Source organism: Danio rerio, chromosome 2 (genome assembly GCF_052040795.2).
Source record: "Danio rerio strain M-AB ecotype USA chromosome 2, GRCz13ab, whole genome shotgun sequence".
Lineage (NCBI taxonomy): Eukaryota > Metazoa > Chordata > Actinopteri > Cypriniformes > Danionidae > Danio > Danio rerio.
Window position 1 is genome coordinate 11,965,967 of NC_141022.1, and position 21,434 is coordinate 11,987,400.

The 21,434-nt window shown below is 40.4% G+C and overlaps 1 protein-coding gene across 5 annotated transcripts in view; it reads right to left on the reverse strand.

Moving 5' to 3' along the window:
• slc44a5a (solute carrier family 44 member 5a) overlaps positions 1-21,434 on the reverse strand; it is a 252,938-nt gene that overhangs the window by 45,203 nt on the left and 186,301 nt on the right. For 2 of the 5 annotated variants that reach the window (XM_087239869.1, NM_001423791.1), the window contains 1 exon segment: positions 552-636. In XM_087239869.1, coding sequence (XP_087095995.1) covers positions 552-636 — 85 coding nt within the window. 5 annotated transcript variants of the gene reach the window in all.

Sequence of the window (21,434 nt, forward strand, 5' to 3'; positions counted from 1 at the left end):
TAAACGATTAGCATCTTCAGCAGCCTGCCGTATAACAGAAACGCTGAGAGAAATGTTTATAACATTATAGATAAAACAGTTTTTGTCAGAGCAAAGCATTAAGGGCTTGTGTCAGATTTCCCCCCCTACCCATAATCCCCTAAGCCACTGAGGGCATCGCATCTCCTAATTATGAACTGCACAGATCCAATTGCCTCCAATTCACCACAGAGCAAACATCTCTCCTTCTACGCCTGTGCATAACAAACACTCTTATCAGTGTGTCCCAGCTCTGCTAATGAGCAGTTCTTTATTTTCCCCAAGGTTGTATGCTGCCAATCAACGCAAAACTTCACACAGGAAAAGGAATTCAGTACAAAAGCATGCGAAGCCAAGATTTAGAAGGCTAATATTATTTTGCTTTGTACTTTGAGTGAACGGAAGGGATGATAATCTGAACATTATAATTACAAGAAGGGCGTGGCTTACAAGTGTAGTTTTTGTGGAATGAGGAATATGCTAGCCCCTCCCCCCAAAGCAGCTGATTGGCTGGTGGTGCTAGTAGCACTTACGCATTGGGTGTTCCCTTCTGGCCACAGAACTGACCCGTGCTGTCTGTGGGGTAAATGACTTTCCTTGGGTCGCCGTGGATCCACGCTAGAACAAAGAGGAGATTTCGTTTAATTTATTTAATTGATTCCAAAAGAGTTGATTCTGTATAATGAAATATCAAATTTCCTTTTCGAAAAAAAACACAATGGGCAAGGCAAGTTAATTCATATAGCACATTTCATACACAATGGTAATTTAAAGTGCTTTACATAAACAAGAATAAAACAAACAAACAAACAAACAAAAAAGATTCAAAACAGATAAAAACTGATTAAAATGTGTAAAAATAGGTTTAAAAAAAAAGAAAAGAAAGACATAATAATGTGATCTGTTGGACGTAGCACAGTGCTCATTCGATAAAGGCACAGCTACGGTAAATAGATGTGTTTAGAGTCTTGATTTGAACGTGCCTAATGCCGAGTTCAGACTGCATGATTTTCAAAGTAGTCGTGTCACAGATGTTTTCACACTGCATGACTATCTGGGCTTGCATTTCGTCGCTGCTTTGTTTACACTGCAAGATGGATTGGCGACAGGGACTTTCACATTGCATGACTTTTACTATAGGAAGAATCGCCGACAACTTTGTCCAAACTACGTCTCACAGCCAAAAACACGTAGTATATCTTTTGTTATTAAATACATAATGAGAAAGAAGCCTTTAATGGGGTAGAACATGTACATGTTTGCTCACCTGGGTTTAAAGGGAATTAGCCATTTATCCTCAACGTTGATGATAAACTAATTTCTTTCTGTATGAAACTTCAAACAGACACGGTTGCTCCAGAGTCCTGTCAAACCTCCACTAGTTTTCCCTCCATTTCGTGGGTCCAAATAAACCGAAAAAGATCGCTTTTAACTTCTCCCCCAGCCTCCCGCTGGCCTGCAGCAGGTATACACTACACACACACACAAGTGAAAGCTGCTCTCTCATTGGCTGTGGGTGATTGCTGATGTTATTTTCAGTCAAAACTCAATTCACACGGCATGATTTGAATCGCCAACAGCTTCAGATATTTAGCATGCCAAATATCTCAAAGGCATCGGCGACTCATCGGCGATTCTCTCAGATCGCGTCTTTGAAAGTTCATACTGTGTGATTATCACTCACGTGCACGAGCAGCGATTTGCCTGTGATTTCAGGCATTTGTCGGCGATTTCTCAAAACCTGTCGGCGAGCCAAAATCGGGGCTAAAATCACGCAGTCTGAACTAGGCACAATGTTGCTATTATCTGATCATTTCTGGAAGTTGATTCCAGCAGCGAGGGCGTAGTAGCTGAAAGCCGATTCACACTGCTTTTGGAATTTCTAATTTACTTGATCCTAATGATCTGCATGATCTCTTAGGTTTGTATTCAGTGAGCATATCTGTAATTTATTGCGGTCCTAGGCCATTTACGCTGCATTAACACTACATGGTTCAAGTCACTCAATTCCCATGTTGCACAATTGGGATGTGGCCCATGTATGTACAAGCAGGAAAAAAAAAATCACTGGATTCCAATTCAGGCCTTGTTTATATGTGGAAATTGATTCGATATGAATCGGATCCATGCCCTCGTGTCTGTAGTGTAAGCAGGTAGATCGAATTTTCATGCATCATCAAAAACCATAGAGAATGACATCAAGTCTGACGCTTTCATTTCAGAACAGTCTTTAGCAGAGTTGCAAACCTTAAATCTCATACACGAGGACTAAAAATAAATTAATATTGTCATATAGCACAAATATTTAAGCATTTTAACAAAAGAGAGAAAGAGCGATTGAGTGCATGTAACCAATATAAACTAATATAAAACTATTACATACATCATGTGCATAAATAACAACAAAGAAATTACATTAAGATGCCTACTAGTTTAAAAAGGTCTAGAAGATCAAAAGAAAATGGCAAAATGAGAACTTTTCTGTCATAAATGATAGCAAAACAGCTTGTCAAAAAGAATTTAAAAAATTAAACCCTGCAAACAAATTAATATAGGAACAAAGAAAAGGGAGCTCTTTTATCATCAGCTGTAAGTCAGCGCCCGGTCTTTTTTTCTTGGTCATTGCTTCTTGTCATTATGTGCGTTGTGTGCTGTGTAAATGCAGACAATCGAATACAGGTCACTTTTAAAAGATGATGTAAGCCAGTCATCAAAAAAAAATTGGATAAAGTCACAAAATCGGAATCGACCATTAAGATCTGCAGTGTAAATGCAGCCTTAGTGATTTCTACACAAGTAATAATAATTTAAAATGTATTCTAAATGTAACTGGGAGCCAGTGTAAAGACCTGAGGACAAGTGTGATTCGCTTTGATTTTCTGAATCTGGTTAAATTCCTGCCAGCAGCGTTCTCGATGAGCTGCAACTGTCTGACTGTCTTTTTTGGAAGGCCTGTTAGCAGGTCGTTACAGTAATCCACCCTGCTGCTGATAAAAGCATGAACAAGTTTCTCTAAGTCTTCACTAGAAATAAAGCATCTGATTCTTGCAAAGTTTTTGAGATGATAGTATGCTGATTTACTTACTGCTTTGACATGACTATTGAAATTCAGATCTTACGCAGTCAGGGTTGAGCAAACCCACTCTCTTTAAAAACTGTCTGACGATACAAATAAATGGTGGATATTAAAATTCTATACAAGTCAACCAGGGTGGCACTGGCTTACTCGGTGTCAATCAAATGAGACACAAAATTGCTTTTTGTGGGAAGAAAGAAAAAGCCTGCATAGCGAACATGTCAAGAATAAGTAAGTAATAAGATCCTGTGTGCTTCTGTTCTATGGCGAATGGCAAATGCAAGGCTGCCATTATTTGTGTTTAAAATACAAATGAAATCAAAACTGACTATATTAGATTTGTTAGCTCTCATTGCTAGTTTTTTGATGAACAATTCATCTGAACATGTCATTGAGTAGAAAACAAAAATGGTTTGCCCTTGTAATTTAAAATTGAAATTTGAAAATGCTAATTGAAACCTGTTAGTTTTTTGTTAAATTAACACATTATGCCCCAATCCCAATTCTCCCCCCCCCCCCCCTCCTTAACCATTCCTCTTACCCCTACCCTTCGTTTTGCACATTCACTCTTATTTAAAGAGCTATATATCTTAAATTAGCTGATTACAATACTGGTAAAATGAAAGAAAAATTACATGAACTAATAAAAATCAATCATTAGCTGTAAAAAGTGCAATTTAAACCGATAATCAATATTGTACTGATATTTTGAAAAGTGTTATTTTAGTGTATATCATTATGCTAATGCTATATTAATATGCTAATGCGGTATTTATTTAAATAAAAGTTTTAGCACTACTATGTGCTTTTATTTTTATTTCAGTTAGCAATCTTGGTACTTTAACTTATTATCAACTTCAACTTACAAATTGTAAATACATAATTTTTTCAGGCTTTGTTTTATTCCTCCAATATTTATATTTTATTTTGTATACTTGATATTGCTGCGCAAAATAACCCAATGTCCCCATCTGCACTCGCAAATCTCCTCTAAATCCACACTTTAGTTACATAGGACCGTATACATTGTGTAACTGCAAAGTGTGCACTGTATGTACAGCACTTAAAGTTCACTCGAGGCAACTATAAAGCAGCCATAATCTAATTCATCTAACTCCTGAGCACCTATTAATAACTTCAGAAAGACCTGTTTATATGACAGTATCGCTCAGGATGATTAAATTCATTGGAGTACAACTGGAGGAATACAATAACTGATTGCAGTGCTATTTTAGAATGAAGTAACCATAGAAACAACCCAGTCGCTTTGTAATCTCTTGTTAATATAGATATTAAACAAGGTTGTAATTTGCACAAGTAAGCTGCTTTATGAGGAGTGCCACATGGTGTTGTTAAGGAAAACGTTCGAGGTTACAGAAGTTACCCTTCGTTCCCCGAGGAGGGAAACGGAAGTGCTATTAAGTGGATTTGATCTTTGTGAAAATCCACGAAATGGGAGGATTCGGTTCAGAAGCCGCTTGTCTGAAAGAGTATTGAATGGGCCAATGAATGCAATGAATTGGCAGCGTAAGCATGCACAGGTGTGCTTCATTGCCAATTATCCCAGCATGTAAGCACACCTGGAGCGAGCAAACGCCATCCTTTTAAGCTGAAGAGACTTTCAAACAGCTAACGGACAGTAATTATGGCGACGGAGTATAGCACTTCCGTTCCCCTCCTCGGGGAACGAAGGGTTACTTCTGTAACCTCGAACGTTCCCCTTCGGTTGGGGAACTTCAGTGCTATTAAGTGGATTTGATCTTTGTGAAAATCCACGAAATGGGAGAAATATGGAAAGCGCCATAATGACTGAACATTACCAACGCCCCCGATGAGGGGATAGTCAAGCAAGCGTGACGCACCCAAATCATCCTCCAACGTGTCCCTGGCCCTAATTTATCCTACTTCAACAGAAGTCTTACGGATTTAGATATATTTTTTGGGAAGTCGTGAGCATCTAGATAATTCTAGGAAAACACAGCGCAGTAACAGAGACACGGTGTGCGCGCGTGTGCCATGCGCGTCTGGGGACTAGATCGTGAAGCCAGTGCTGAAGTGGTCTCATATAGAGTAATCCAAGCGGCATGAAGCGGCTGCGGATGCCATATGCCCCAGGAGCCTCTGAAATAGTTTCAGTGGGACCACTAGTATGCTGTCAAGCTCTCTCAGGCAGTACAGCATCAGCTGAGCTGCTGCGATGGTGACCGAGTCCAGCTCCAGCCCGAAAGAAGAGATTCTCTGCACGGGGGCGAGTTTGCTCTTTTCTCGGTTGACCTGAAACCCCAACAGGTGGAAGTGCCGGAGCACTTTGTCTCTGTGCATAATCAATTGCTCCGAGAGAGGGCAAAAATCAGCCAGTCATCAAGAAAATTGAGTATGCGGATGCCTGCGAGCCGACGGGGCGCTAAGGCACCTTCCGCGGGTCCTCACCAAGCTCGACCTTCAAACGCAAACCACAGAAACTGACGGTGGTGAGGAAGAGTGGAGACTTGGAAATACCCGTCCATCAAATCTAATGCTGCAGACCAACCCAGAGGACGAACGCACCGGAGGATGTGCTTCTGCGTGAGCATACTGAACGGCAGCTAGTGCAGACAGCGGTTCAAAACGCGCAGATCGAGGATTGGCCGTGACCCACCGCTCTTTTTGGGCACGATGAAGTGTAGGCTGTAAAACCCGCTCTCCATCTCGGCTGGAGGGAGCGGCTCGATTGCATCCTTCGCCAGGAGGACAGCAATCTCCTCTCGCAAGACAGGGGCGGGCAGGGGGCTGACGCTGGTAAAAAACACACCCGTGACTTGGGGGGCCGTTTCGCGAACTGAATCGCATAGCCGAGACTGATTGTGAGTATGAGCCACCGCGAAGAGCTGGCCCACGCTAACCAGGCAGGCTGAGCTCTCGCTAATGGACTCATCGCTACAATCGCTGATGTACCAGCAGTGGGGCAGCGCGGAGTGGGTGTGCTGATCCGGGAAGCGCGCGGGTCCCACAGAAAAGCTGGAGGTGAGAGATTTGCTCTCACTCCGCACCCGAGCTCCGGAGGGGAGGCTCGAGGGGTGGGAGAAAGGAGACCATCCTCCCAGCACTTGTGAGCCACTGGCGAAACGCACTGAATCTGCAAGATAGAAAGCATAGCGTCCCAGACTGGCAGATTTTGGGCTGTCACATCCGGGGAAGTGGAAAAGTGCTCTTTCATGATGTTTTCATGGCAGTAAAAAGTGCCGTTGGAAATGGGGCCCCGCCCTCCAGCGGGGAAAGAGCAAGTTCCTTCTTCTCCAGACGGCCTGTCCCAGGGACGCTTCGCGGTCCGTTGCCGGACTTAGCGGCGTTCTGGGCAGGTGGGTTGCCTGCTTCCAAGGTGCTCGACGTGCTCGCTTCGCCAGAGGCGTGTGCGGGGGCGGTGCAGCTCTCGTAGGTGGGCGCCTTCGGCGAGGAGCAGGCATGAATGGCACGGCTGGCGGAGCGGGCTACGGACCGCCGATAATACATCACCTATCAACTGCTCTCTCACCACCTCGAATTCCTGGGTGAATTTACAGACGCTGTCGCCGAACATGGCTTGGAATATGGGGAAGTCAAGAAAGCGGACTTTGTCGACTTCGCGCATATCAGCCAGGGGTGGCGCTCCTGGATCACTAATGTGGACATCGTCCTCCCCAACGCACACGCAGCGGACTCAGTAGTCTGAAGAGCTTAGTCAGCGGCGGTGCGAAGCTAGTAAGCCTGGGTTGGACTCACCCTCGTGCAGCTCGGCCAGCGCCTGCGCTTGGTAGCGCTGGTAGGTGGCTATCGCAAGCAAGACGGAAGCAGCCTGGCCCGCAGCTTTGTAAGCTCTAGCTCCGAGGGAGGCAGATAACTTACAGGCTTTGGATGGAAGACGAGGCGGACCCTGCCAAGAAGAGGTGCCGCGCGGATTAACCGCCATCGTGCACTCAACCTGAGGAATCGCCACATATCCCCGGCCGTTCCACCGTCAAAAGTGGTGAGGGTGGACAGACACGCAGCACGAGCAGAAAAAAGTGCCCTTCAAGACCGCGTGAGCCTACTGTGCACCTCCGAGAAGAAGGGGACACCCCTCTACTCGGTCCAGCCGCGGAGCTGGGGGATAAACCATCTCCAACCCACGGCCGAAGCAGCCCGGGAAAGCATGGCTAACATGTCCGTTTCAGGATCCGTTTGACAGCGCTCACCTGCCCGGAGGGGGCAAGCGGGTCTGGATCATCATCGGTCAATGAAAGCCCACCCTCCGATGCCGAGGTGGACATCTGGTCTCCGGTGTCATCGAGCGTGAGGGCTACCATCTGTTAGACGGATCGCTTCCCCCGCCCGAAGCTTGGATGTAGCGCTTAGAGGAGTGGGAGGCCCGTGGGCGACGGATTATCTCTCGCTGAAACCCTCAGATCTGCCCGGGTGCCCGCTGCAGAGCAGGGGACAACTGGGGTGGTTTGCCCTTTTGCAAAGGCTAGCCGCGATCTTTACTGCGCAACAGTCATAGCATCGCAATGACGACATGAACTGCCCGCGAGCAGCGCATTAACATGCTGGACCCCCAGGCATGTAACGCAGTGCCCGTGCCCATCATCCGAGGACAGGAAACCACCGCATCCAGAAACGCACAGTCGAAGCGCCGTCCTGAAAAGGACGTGCTTCAAGACTGTGTTGCTCCTTCTGTAAAGTTTGCAACTTTATATGCACCGCCCTGGAGGACCGGACCCAAAGAACGCCAGGCATGGGAGAAAACCCAGCTCGACCGTCTGCCGCTGCGTGTACACACTCTGGACCGGGAGAATGCTCTCGTTTGCTCGGAATCGCTGGATCACAGCAGGAGGAACCCTCATCGACTCGATCAGAAAGTCTATGAAGCGAAAAGGATGGCGTTTGCTCGCTCCAGATGTGCTTAAATGCTGGGATAATTGGCAATGAAGCACACCTATGCAAGCTTACGCTGCCAATTCATTGCATTCATTGGCCCGTTCAATACTCTTTCAGACAATCGGCTTCTGAACCGAATCCTCCCATTTCGTGGATTTTCACAAAGATCAAATCCACTTAATAGCACTGAAGTTCCCCAACCGAAGGGGAACCACAATAAATTCGTCTAATAAGTATTACTGTATCAAAGATAAGTGGCATGCTGGCTCAGTGGTAAGCATTGTCGCCTCACAGCAAGAAGGTTGCTGGTTTGAGTCCAAACTGGACCAGTTGTCATTTCTGTGTGGAGTTTGCATGTTCTCCCCTTATTCATGTGGCTTTCCTCTAGGTGCTCTGGTTTCCCCCACAGTCCAAAGACATAAACTTTAGGGGAATTGAATAAAATAAATTGACCACAGTATATGAGTGATTGTGTGAGAGTGCAAGCGTATTTCCCAGTACTGGGTTGCAGCTGGAAGGGCATCCACTGCATGCTGGATAAGTTGGCAGTTCATTTTGCCATGGCGACCCCAGATTAATAAAGAGACTAAGCCGAAAAGAAAATGAATTAGCGTTAATTTTCCAATACAAAACTTGGTGGAATGCCTGACAGTTATTTTTGAAAAAAAATTAGTTAGTTTAAACAAAACCGGCATGATAATATTGATAACCATAATGAATTTGTTCACTATAATCATGATATGAATTTTCATACTGCTACATCTCAAGTGCCACATCTGCTTTCTTTCTTTTTTGCATCATATTTTGATGAATAAATGCTATTTTGGTTGTATAAGAAATACTCTTTAAACTGCCCAGTATTTTAAGTCCATCAACTAGCTTTACTGCCACCATAACCACAGTCCGCTACATAAGGTATTCAAGATGTCATTTTTCTCCTCACATAGAAAAGCGATTTCTGTCATCTGAAAATTGTTCTGAATGAAACTGAAAAACAACTTAAAAAAATCTCTTTATGCTACAGCTCTGTGTGAAGTCACCTGCTGAGCAAAGGCTATTAGAGCTGCATTTCACAGAGCTGTGAAATGAGATTCACACCACAATGCCTCGCTTTAATGCTTTAGAGTTAAGCTGCAATAACAACTTTTGCCTCAAACAAACTGCATGCAGAAATACTAATATTAAAATTCAGCGGATAAACATGACATCCAACATGAATATTTCAAAGTGAAGCGTTGAAAATAAGACAATAGCGATCACGAGATGGTCTGTCTAGTGGATGATGTCATGGGTGACTTCATCGTTAGCCTGTAGCAGAGGGTCTTTTTTTTTTGGGTAGGGGGTGGGCAGCTCTTATAGGATGACATCATTCTTCTGCCATGGGCAACATGAGGTAATTCCATTATTGCTTTGCATTAGTGTCTGCACAGAAACCTGTACTGAGCAAGAATGAACTCATACAATGCTAGATAGTAATCGGCAAGCAATCTGAGTGATGGATCATTTTTTTAGAAAGTGGTTCACAATGTAAGGTGTTAACATTCAAACCAGTGCAGCTTGAGTTTGTCAGCCGTATAATTGTGATCAATGCTCAAGAGAAGTAGTAAAAATCTGCTGTATTAGTATTAACTCATCTCTGGTGGAAATTATATTTGATTTCACAGTGTCTGTTTACTGTATACTTTAGTAAATCAGGCATAATATTATGAAATATCCCTAATATAAAGCTTAACCCTAAGTCTACAGTAAGTATCTTTTGTTATATAATATTACTCAGCACTTAATGTACAGTTACACTATAAAAATTACAATGATATATATATATATATATATATATATATATATATATATATATATATACTCACCAGTCACTTTATTAGGTACACTTTACTAGTACTGGGTTGGATCCCCTTTTGCCTTCAGAACGGCCTTCATGTCATAGTTTCAACAAGGTACTGGAAATATTCCTCAGAGATTTTGGTCCATATTGACATGATAGCATCACGCAGTTGCTGCAGATTTGTTGGCTGCACATCCATGATGCCAATTTCCCGTTCCACAATATCCCAAAGGTGCTTTGTTGGATTAAGATCTAGTGAATGTGGAGGCCAGTTGAGTACAGTGAACTTATTGTCATGTTCAAGAAACCAGTCTGAGATGAATTATGTTTCATGAAATGGCAGGTTATCCTGCTAGAAGTAGCCATCAAAATATGGGTACACTGTGGTCATAAAATGATGGACATGCTCAGCAACAATACTCAGGTAGGCTGTGGCACTAACAAGATGCTCAGTTGGTACTAATAGACCTAAAGTGTGCCAAGAAAATAACCCCCAACACCATCACACTACCATCAGCAGCCTAAACCGTTGATACACAGCAGGATGGATTCATGCCTTCATGTTGTTGACGTGTCATGAAGGTTGGACATGTTGTGCATTCAGAGATGCTCTGCTACCTGGGTTGTAACGAGTGGTTATTTGAGTTACTGTTGCATTTCTATCTGCTCGAACCAGTCTGACCATTCTCCTTTGATCTTTCGCATCAACAAGCCATTTTCTGTAAACTCTAGTGATAGTTGTGCGTGAAAATCCCAGTAGATCAGCAGTTTCTGAAATACTCAGACCAGCCCGTCAGGCACAAACAACCATGCCATGTTCAAAGTCACTTAAATCACCTTTCTTCCCCATTCTGATGCTCTAGTTCAAACTGCAGTGGATTGTCTTGACCATCTCTACATGCCTAAATGTATGTTGTGAGTTGCAGCCATGTGATTAGCTGATTAGAAATTTGCGTTAACAAGCAGCTAATAAAGTGGAAAGTGAGTGTATTTCAGTTAACTGTTAAAACTAAGACCATACTGCTTTTCTGAACATCACAATGACCATGGTGATATTGCAGACTGGAAATGACTAAAACTCCAATAACAATTCAGATATTTAGTTGAGCAGTCTTTTTGCTTATCTTGTTTATGAATACAGCATATCCACTCTAAAAGTGCTAGGTTGTAGAACATATACACACAAATACACATTTCTGGGTCAAAAATCAACAGTTGGGTTAAAGTTTTTGTGAAATCTAAATTTGCAATGTTTATTTTGCTAGCTCACATTGTTGTTCTTAAAGTGAATAGTTTATTAAGTATAAAAAACAGGTGTTTTGGTAATCTTCCAAATGCTGACCATTTGCTTCCATGTTTGGATTGGTGGTCCTTCTAATGACCTTATTTTGAAAGTTTTCATAGCAATTACATAGGAATATATATAATGATAGCCTTCAAACCATTAGTTTGTTATAAGGGAATGATGCTCAAAAGAAAGCACCATCCCATACTCAATATTCTGTTTGAGTTGGAAGTGCGTCAACATACAATAGTCGCAGCAATTTCCGGTTCAAATGGACTTTAACAAATGTAATTTAAATAAAATAGAATAATCTACTTGATTCGGCTCACTTCTGCAAAATATACAGGTTTCGTTTCCCTGCAGCTTTTGATGACAAATCCACTAGATCTGAAATCTGAATCTGAAATACCTTACTAGGCTGTGCTGTGTTATACACGTCAATTACATGTCCTTGTACTTGTCCATGAGAAGGTGTGGCTTGTACAGATCACCTTGTGATCGACTGATCTAAATGCCAACCAAGAGTGTTTTCAAAAGCAAACGTAACAGAAAACTTTTATTGTGGCCGCGTAGTTTTACCCTGATTTTACATTGCTTTTACCTGTTTTTTAAAGTTGTGTTTCATCAGATTTAAACCTTAGTGCTCAGTATCCCAAGTTTTATACCATACAAAGTCAGCATTATAACAGATTGACCATGGATAAACCATCTAAGTCATCTACACTTTTGTTTTGTGGTTTTTATTTGATGTTGTACACCAAATAACTACCTGAAAATAATCATTTTTTTGTCAAAAAAATGTCACTGCAAATATGTGCAGTAGTGGGAAAAAGAACAAAGGTTTGTTTCCTAGGGCCAATTCCACCAGCAGTGCGTAAGTTAAAACACAGCCTAGCTGTGACTTAAAGGGACACTACGTTACAACTTACACATTACTAAATATTTTTACGTTGCACCACTGAAGTTAGTTTAAACGTAACGCTACGCTCCAACTAAATATTTACGGCAGCCTCCCCCCATGTATAACAGGAGAGAAGAGTTTACACTAAAGACCTCACAAAGATAATGAAGAATGATCTCTCTCTCCTCAGCCTTGATTTTTTCCAAATCTCGCATTTGTTTCAGTTTGTAAAAAAGAGTTTAATTTTCTTTCAAGGAGTGTTTTGTGTTAATTGTGTCCACCACTTAAAACGAGAATTTCTTCATGACTGAGTTCTTCTGCCTGCTCTTTTCTCTTTCATATGTATGATATAAAAAGAATCAAGTTTAATGTTTTAATGACGTCATGTGTATTTCGCGTGCATTCACGGCTCGCGATGCAGCTCTGTGCGTCGTCTGTTACAAGTGACTGACTGTAATTTAATATGCTATAAAAATTGGTTTATAATTAAATTTTCATAGGACAGTTATATATAGATGTATTAGTAGCAGAATTTTAAAGCAGTTTAACAAATGAAATGCTTTTCATTGGATATTATGTCATTCAATCCGACTACGCATGACTTTACAGAATGCTTACGACCTACTAACTTTTCCTTAAGAACATGTGGTGCGAAGAACCGAAGTGAAAACAAATTTAGTTTCAAACTAGCTAGTAGTTACTAAGCCCCTATGTGGACTTTACGTTCCAGTTTAAGAAAGAACTCACGATCGATCAGTTGGAGCAACCCTGCCCTGGTGTTCATTTTAACTAGAAACTTCATCCAAAACGTACTGTATGTCGATGTACGTTTTTGCAGTTTCACAAAAAAATATAGCCCGATACTTCTAATGAGCCTCTGTTGGAAAAAAATTCATACAACTTTAGATTTGCCTTTTTGAAACAATGTTGACTTCTTGCCTACATCACAGCCATAAGATTGAATGATGGATAATATGATAAACTTCAAGATAGAAGTTTAGATTAAACCAAAACTGTGTGCACTTATTGTTGCAACAAACTGTCCTTCCACAGAAGTTTGAAGTAACATCTTTAGGCCAAAAAATATTTGGCAGATGTTAGCAAAATGCCTGTTCAGAGACAGAGTCTATAGCAGTGTATAGCAGTGCAAGTCTATACACAAAAACTACTGCAAAGCAAAGTTATTCCATCCCTAAATGGATCGTCACAGACTGCAGACCCATCAATACTGTTCAGAACTGTACCATCAGCGAGAACTATTATTAAGAGAACACATTAACAATTACGACATTGATAAAGCTAAAATGGTTAGCAGAAGGCACTACAATCACTCTTTATGAAGACCACTGGATATCAGTAAGTAACCCAAACCACCTTGGTGTAACAGTGCAGCTAATCAATAAGTATGTTTACATGAACACCAATGATTTAATTTTAATGCGATTAAGGCAATATTCTGATTATACTCATTTATGCTGAGCACTATGTATTATATATATATATAACACTGTTGGGGAGTAACTAGTTATATGTAACGATGTTGTGTAATTTAATTACAAAATAAAAATAACAGTAATTCGTTAGTTATTGGGAGAAAAAAATGTGTTATTAAATTACAATTACTTATTCATTCATAAATTTTAATCTTTGTCCATTTATTAATCTGGGGTCGCCACAGCGGAATGAACCACCAACTTATTCAGCATATGTTTTACGCAGCGGATGCCCTTCCAGTTGCAACCCATCACTGGTAAACAACCACACACATTCATTCACACACATACACTACGGCTAATTTAGCTTACCCAATTCACCTATAGAGCATGTCTTTGGACTTGTGGAGGAAACTCGAGCACCCGGAGGAAACCCTCACCAACGCGGGAAGAACATGCAAACTCCACACAGAAATGCCAACTGACCCAGCCGAGGCTCGAACTAGCGACCTTCTTGCTGTGAGGCGACAGCACTACCTACTGCGCCACTGCGTCTCCCTACAGTTACTTATGAAAATGTTATAGATTGCAAATGGGGCTACATAAAAATATGTTGAATAATATTAATCTGTTGCTTTGCCTGTTTTTGATATGCACAATGTCTTCTGCTAAGGCCATTTAGCATAGCACAGCGGTGTTATTCTAATGCTTTTGATTGGTTTTCCGGTTTGATTAGGGTGCACCACGTCTACCAGTTACGTTAATCCTCTCTGCCGCTGAAAGCATTAGGCTATTACAAACTGTTTGAGAGCTTCAAGTAGTGACGCTACTTTATAAATCAAAAAGCTTTTCAGTAGTAAAGCTATTTTATTAGTGAAGTAGTGCAGTAGCGCCCACACAAGCTACATTTACTGATCGCGGAGATCAATAATTGACAGCGCCGACATTCACATCCGACATATCCATATGACGGCGAGAATGGTGATTTCTTCTTCTTCCAGTTTTAGAGTGGTTGACAACAAACTTTTTGGTGCGGTAATGCCATTTCTCACTCTGGTCAGTGACGTCGCCAACCAATTAGGCTAACACAAGAAATTTGCTTGATAGAAAGATGACTGAGGAAGAGGGCTATATATATATATATATATATATATATATATATATATATATATATATATATATATATATATATATATATATATATATATATACAGTTGAAGTCAGAATTATTAGCCCAATATCATTATTTTACCCAATTTCTGTTTAACAGGGAGAACATTTTTTTCAATACATTTCTAAACATAATAGTTTTAATAACTCATTCTAATAACTTATTTATTTTATCTTTGCCATGATGACCATGAATAATACTTTATTAGATATTTTTCAAGACACTTATATACAGCTTAAAGTGACAATTAAAGGCTTAACTTGTTTAATTAGGTTAACTAGACAAGTTAGGGTAATTAGGTAATTAGGCAAGTTATGGTATAACGATGGTTTGTTCTGTAGACTATCAAAAAAAAAATTAGCTTAAAGGGGCTTATAATTTTGTCCTTAAATTGTGGTTAAAAAATTAATAACTGCTTTTGTTTTTGCCAAAATAAAACAAATAAGACTTTCTCCAGAAGAAAAAATATTATCGGACATACTGTGAAAATTTCCTTGCTTTGATAGACATAATTTGGGAAATATTACAAAAAAAATCAATTAAAGGAGGGCTATACACACTCACACACACACACACACACACACACACACACACACACACACACACACACACACACACACACACATATATATATATATATATATATTTTTTTTTTTTCTAAAGTATACTATGGTAATTATTGTTAGTTCATAATAGGTACTATTGATACTACATTATGTAGTGTAATTCATTAAGGAACAGTTGTAAATATATATATACACAATATAATGCTTATTACTAAGTGTTTCCCTTTACTATAAATTACTATAGTATTTACGATACTAAATTACTAAAGTAATACCTGGTTTCATTGGATTTTTTGTTTTTCCTTTTATATACTATAATTTGTTTCCATTTGGAACAGCATATTGTTTACTGTAAATAACTAAACTAAACAATTATGCCTCACATGTTTCATTGACAGTTTTATTGCTCACTAAGATTTGATTGACTTGGATTTAGAGTGCTTTGATTTTAAAATAAAAAATTGCAAAAATAGATTTTATGTATTTATGTTATTTTATTTTTTATTTTTTTGCAAATGCCACAAAATCCACTGCACAACTAACTAAAATTTAGATTTTGTAACAACAGTAAACTTTTTTGTTATAAGGTCTGGTTTTGTGGAGGCTGTACTTTAAAATTAAATTTGTATAATCTTAATTTAAGTAATGGAAGGTAACAGAGTGTTACTGTAGGGTCACATCTGATTGGTATAAATGCTTGAAAATGATTTAGTTGAAAATATACATTAGAAATTTAAAAGCAATCAGAAAGTAATCAGATGTAATCAGAAACTTTACTTTTACAAAGTAATCAAAAAGGTACACTACTTATTACATTTTAAATAGGGTAATTTGTAATCTGTAATCTGCTACGTTTCCAAAGTAACCTCCCCAACACTGTATATAAACAAGATAAAATAATGACTGCTGAACATCACTAGGTTTTTTTGAGTTGTTTCGATGGGAGTTATTAGTCATATCCAGACATCAGCCACATCACCATGATGCTCAGAAGAACAGTATGGTCTCAGTGAAAAGTAGTCACGCTGCTGTACTTATCTCATCTCTGGTGGATCTGCGCCCTACATCTACAGCAAGCCTTCAAAGTGCCTCTCATTTCCTCCTCCAGCGGGAACATCACGCTGTGAAACTACTGCCCATCTGTGTGAGGCCTTGCTTATCACGCATGCACTTCAGACGTGACGTGAGGGCATGAATGTGTCAGCAAGGCCATCAGTACTGCGAACAGTCCCATGCTTGATATCACTAAATCTCCCAGGATGATCGCTGCGTGCTAATATGAATGAGAAGCAAAACCTTTTGATATGAGCAAAATTTCAAACTCGGCCCAAGGTCTTTTTGTCCTTGAAACAAACCATATATATGCTAACAGAACAAAGCTATCCCTGTGGCAATGCTTCTTGCATCAGCGGCTTCACCGTAAGAAGCGCAGAGAGTAGCATTAGCATTAGCGTTAACTTTAGCCACGCTTTGAAGTGGAGGGAAGAACTGTGGAGGAGCTCCTGGTGGAGTTGAGCATCATAAAATATTCATGTACGATCTTACATCAGAGAAGCTGACAAGGAACGCGCAGGCTTTGCTCTTCATTCTCCAAAATATTCCTCAGAAATAGATACGGTCTCTCTCTCCCTCTCTTTCTATCTCTTTCCCGGTCTTTCATGTACCGAACACCCACTTTAGCATCTTTATATGTTGGATGTTGATTCATCTGCAGTCTATGGGGTTCTTGTTAAAGCCTGTTTCTCTCTTGAGAACTCAAAATTAGAGGAAGATGCCTGGTTTGATCAAAGGTTCTCGTGTTGATTTATGGCCCTGCGGAACACTTTTTTTTAATCACTGTAAGAAGGTAATTAAATTAAATGTCTACCAGCAGTTCTACCTTCATTAAGATTTGGGAATAAACTAACTGCTAGCCGAAGTGCAGGTTTATAGTTTGCAAAGCAGTAGCAAGAACAACAATACAACAAATTAAATAATATTTATACAATTACCGGCCACTTTATTAGGTACACCTGTCAAACTGCTTGTTAACACAAATTTCTAATCAGCCAATCACATGGCAGCAGCTCAATGCAATTAGGCATGTAGACATGGTCAAGACAATCTGCTGCAGCCCAAACCAAGCATCAGAATGGGGAAGAAAGGGGATTTAAGTGACATTGAACAGGGCATGGTTCTTGGTGTAAGACGGGCTGGTCTGAGTGTTTCAGAAACTACTGGGATTTATTTAAACAAATCTACTGGGATTTTCACGCACAACCATCTCTATTGGTATACAGAGAATAGTCATAGTCACCACTCGCGTCCTCAGATATATTCGCATATAGGCGACAGAATAGAGAGGGCAGCGTCAGCGATACCTCCCTCTCTCCCTCAGCACCCGCGCGTCCTCAGTTGTATCCGCGCATATGGCGGCAGAATAGAGGTCTGTGACACCCGCGCGTCCTCAGTTATTTCCGTGCATAGGGCGGCAGAATAGAGAGAGCAACGTCGGCGACACCTCTCTCCCTCCCTCAGCACCCGCATGTCCTCACCTATCCACGCATAGGGCGGCAGAATAAAGGTCCGCGACACCTCACTTCATTTTCATAACCGGTCACTTATGTTTTTACATTGGGGTTGAGGGCGGCGTGATCGTCCTCTGCTTAGAGCAGCAGTTCAGCTTGCTCCGGCCCTGGGTATGATTATACACTTGACTACCAGGACATGTTAATACGCAGCTGTCAATCAATTCGGTGGGTGGGGGGACCGCACTCCTACGTCAAGTTGCGGTCAGTCTGAAAACTGCTCCAATTGGTCCACCGTTTTTATGTTGTTAAATTGAAAATAATAAGGACTGGGTTAGAGCTGAAGATCTTTGACTGAACCTGATGGGACCCGACGGGTTCAGGTTTAATTTCATTCATTTTATAATAATAAATAGCATAACATAACATAAATAATAATAAATAAATAACATAATTTCAATCATTTTAGATGGGGTCGGGTCGGGCCGGGCTTGGCTTGCGCAGTAAATGCATGTGATGCATTTGGATTAGCGCGAGAAAGTAATCAAATCGTTTGTTACAGCATTAAAATCCATCCCTACAAAGGTGAAACAAATGATGACGGAGAAGTCAAAAAGAGCTAATTTTGACTGCGGTGAGGCTAGCCACCAGTTCAGAAAAAAAACAGTCATTCTAGCTGCCAAGCTATTTTTGGGGTTGCTCATACACTGCATATTACGGTAGAGCGCTACACAGCAATATGTACAGAAAGCTGACAGGGAAAATGATGAGTTCACTCGCTACATTTTAATTGTCATGGAAAATGAAATGGATGTTCTCGGCTGGTAAAAGATGAACAAACAATCCTACCCAAAACGTGCAAAATTAGCCAGATCAGATCTATGCATCTCGGCCTGTAGCAGCAGCAGTGAAAGGGTGTTCGGCGCTGCTGGACGCACCATCCTGAGCGCAGGACTGAACTAAAGCCATTTACAGTGGATTCAATGATGTTCCTCCACAAAAACACGTAGCCTAATCTTGATGAGGCTTGGTTTTTAAATTATAAATAAATATTAATTAAATCATTAAATCATAACGTAGACATATACAGGCTAATGTTGGCATTATTCTTTTAATATTCAGCTTCACCGTCGCCATAAAGGCCAGATTGTGATGAAAAGTGCCAAAACAAATCCTGCAGAGCCTTTATCTTAATTTCGTTATCAAATACCCGTCACAATTTATAATTTATTTTAATTTAATTTGCTAAGAAATACTTCTTTTTATTGGTGTGTTGGCCAATTTTAAAGCTAAGTGTGTGTACATAGGCCTATTTAAAGTGCTGAAATGCTACGATGTTGCAGAGGACTTATTTTATATCTTTTTTCCATCTCCAAAGTGGCCTATCCCCTATGTTTGTCATGAATAAATAATGTTAAAACACGTATAAATGACTCATTCATGAAATAAGGCAAAAGAGCTGTGTGCATGTGCACATTTGAATAATGTTGGGCCATAAACAGGTTCGGGCTTTACAAAGCTGTCAATCAAAATGTACCTGTCGGGCTCGGGCCGAATTCTGTCGGGCTCGGGCCCTATCAGGCCTAATTTTTATGGCCCGATTACAGGTCTAGACTATGTGTGTTTATATCTACACCTAAACATATGTCTGTCCAAACAGCTTGAAAAGCATATTTTTTTTTTTACCATAGGTGCCCTTTAATGGAATTTAATAACGCACATCAAATGGAAAGAAAAAAATTTAGTGAAATTAGCCAAACTTGGAGGGCATGTGTCCTAAAAGGTTAAAAATCCCTGATATAGACAATAACCAAATTGCCACACATTACTTAGACATTCTAAAATTCAACAATCATCAATTCATCATGTTCAGTCAATGAAATCAAGTTCTGAAAGATGCCAACAGACACGGGTAACACATAGATCTGACAAAAGGGTCTGTTGGCGTCTTTCTTTGTCTGTACTGTACTGTACTGCAGTGAATTAGTTATATCATGAGATACATTGATAAATGCCAGCATTATGTAGCTGTCTTGAGAATTATATGAAATGATAATTGCTACATGTTACATTTAAAGATATAAGATTCTGTTGCTGGCCCACAATACGTTTTGTTTTGTTTTGTTTCTTTTCTCTCTGTCCATTTTATTTTAATTTTCTCATTAGCAATATTGTTCTATGTCAGGGGAAAGCAGTCCTGCAGAGTTTTGATTCAGCCCTCTCTTCTGAAATGAATACCCCATGCGTTGTGCTTCCTTTTTGAGTTCTGTAAATAAAGCTTATCTTTTGCAGCATTTGACCATGGGTGTTTGCTTTATTAACCATTCTGAATGTAACAAACTTTTTTATTCCCTGCGGTCATTCACCACCTAACAGTAATTTCTGTTGCAGTCTTTCCCTGGAATAATGCAAGCCGTAAGACTCATAAGCATCTAAATAACTACAGTTTTGTTAAAATTAATCATATTGCTAACAAAGCAGCTTGAGTACAGGTTCTGTGTAAGCACAGCTCTAAAAACAGCACACTATCCGCAGGCTAGTTTTTGTAATAGTTTATAGTGAAGAGTTTCAAAGTAGTTTCCTCAAACTATATATAATGCTTGGTGAGCCAAGTTGAAAATGTCATAAATCAACACCAGTTATGTTTTCTAGAAAAGAACAGAAGTGATTATTGACAATGAACGATAGATGCTAAATAAGCTCATGAAACACATTTACTCGCCGCTTGTGGTGTTCCTGTTCAATGGTGAAAATTTACACAAATTGAACACGACTAAATAAAAAATGACATTACATTTACCGCCATGAGCCATAAGCATTCAGGCTGAGAGGATGTCCCATTTTTAAAGGTATCCTGTCATCATATACTCACCCTTCACTTGTTTCATATTCTTTCTAAGAAACATCAAAGAGGATATTTTAAAAAATGCTAATAGCTGTCACACATTGACTTCAACAATATTTTTTAAAATGTATAATTACAATGGTGTGACACAGTGGCGCAGTAAATAGTGCTGTCGCCTTACAGCAAGAATGTCGCTGGTTCGAGCCCTGGCTGGGTCAGTTGGCATTTCTGTGTGGAGTTTGCATGTTATCCCTGCGTTTGCTTGGCTTTTCTCCATGTGCACCAGTTTTTCCCACAGTCCAAAGACATGCGGTATAGGGGCCTCATGTATTAACGCTGCGTACGCACAAAAACTTTGCGTACGCCAGGTTTCACGCTCAGAATCGCTCACGTTTGGATTTACTAACAATGAACTGAACGTGGGAATGTGCGCAGCTCCACGCCAGCTTTATGGTTGGCGTACGCACATTTTTTGTGCGTGTCTGTTTTATTTCCATTGGCGACTCCTAGAGGCAGTTGTGTTAAATTGCACTCTACAAAGTGTCTTTGAGCCTTGCAATGGCAGCTGTATGAGACGGGTTCATCTAGCAGGTATACAAGGTTTCCATACCATACAGTTGACCAGCTAAACATTAAAGCGCAATTTGCAGCGGTCGCCTGTTTTCCCAATGTAATCTGAGCTATCTACTGCACGCACATTGCTATAAAGACACTATCTGAAGATGAATTTGCATACGTGAATCAGAAACATTTCCATTCAATTAATGTGCAAATAAAATATGATGCACAAACTTATTAATGATTCCTACTTGTCTTTCTCGTGATAAATAGTTGGCAAAATCTGATATGTAGCGGGGAAAGAAAAAAAAAAGAGTTTAACAGACGCTGGATTCGAACCGAGTTCATGCTCGAACGTGTCA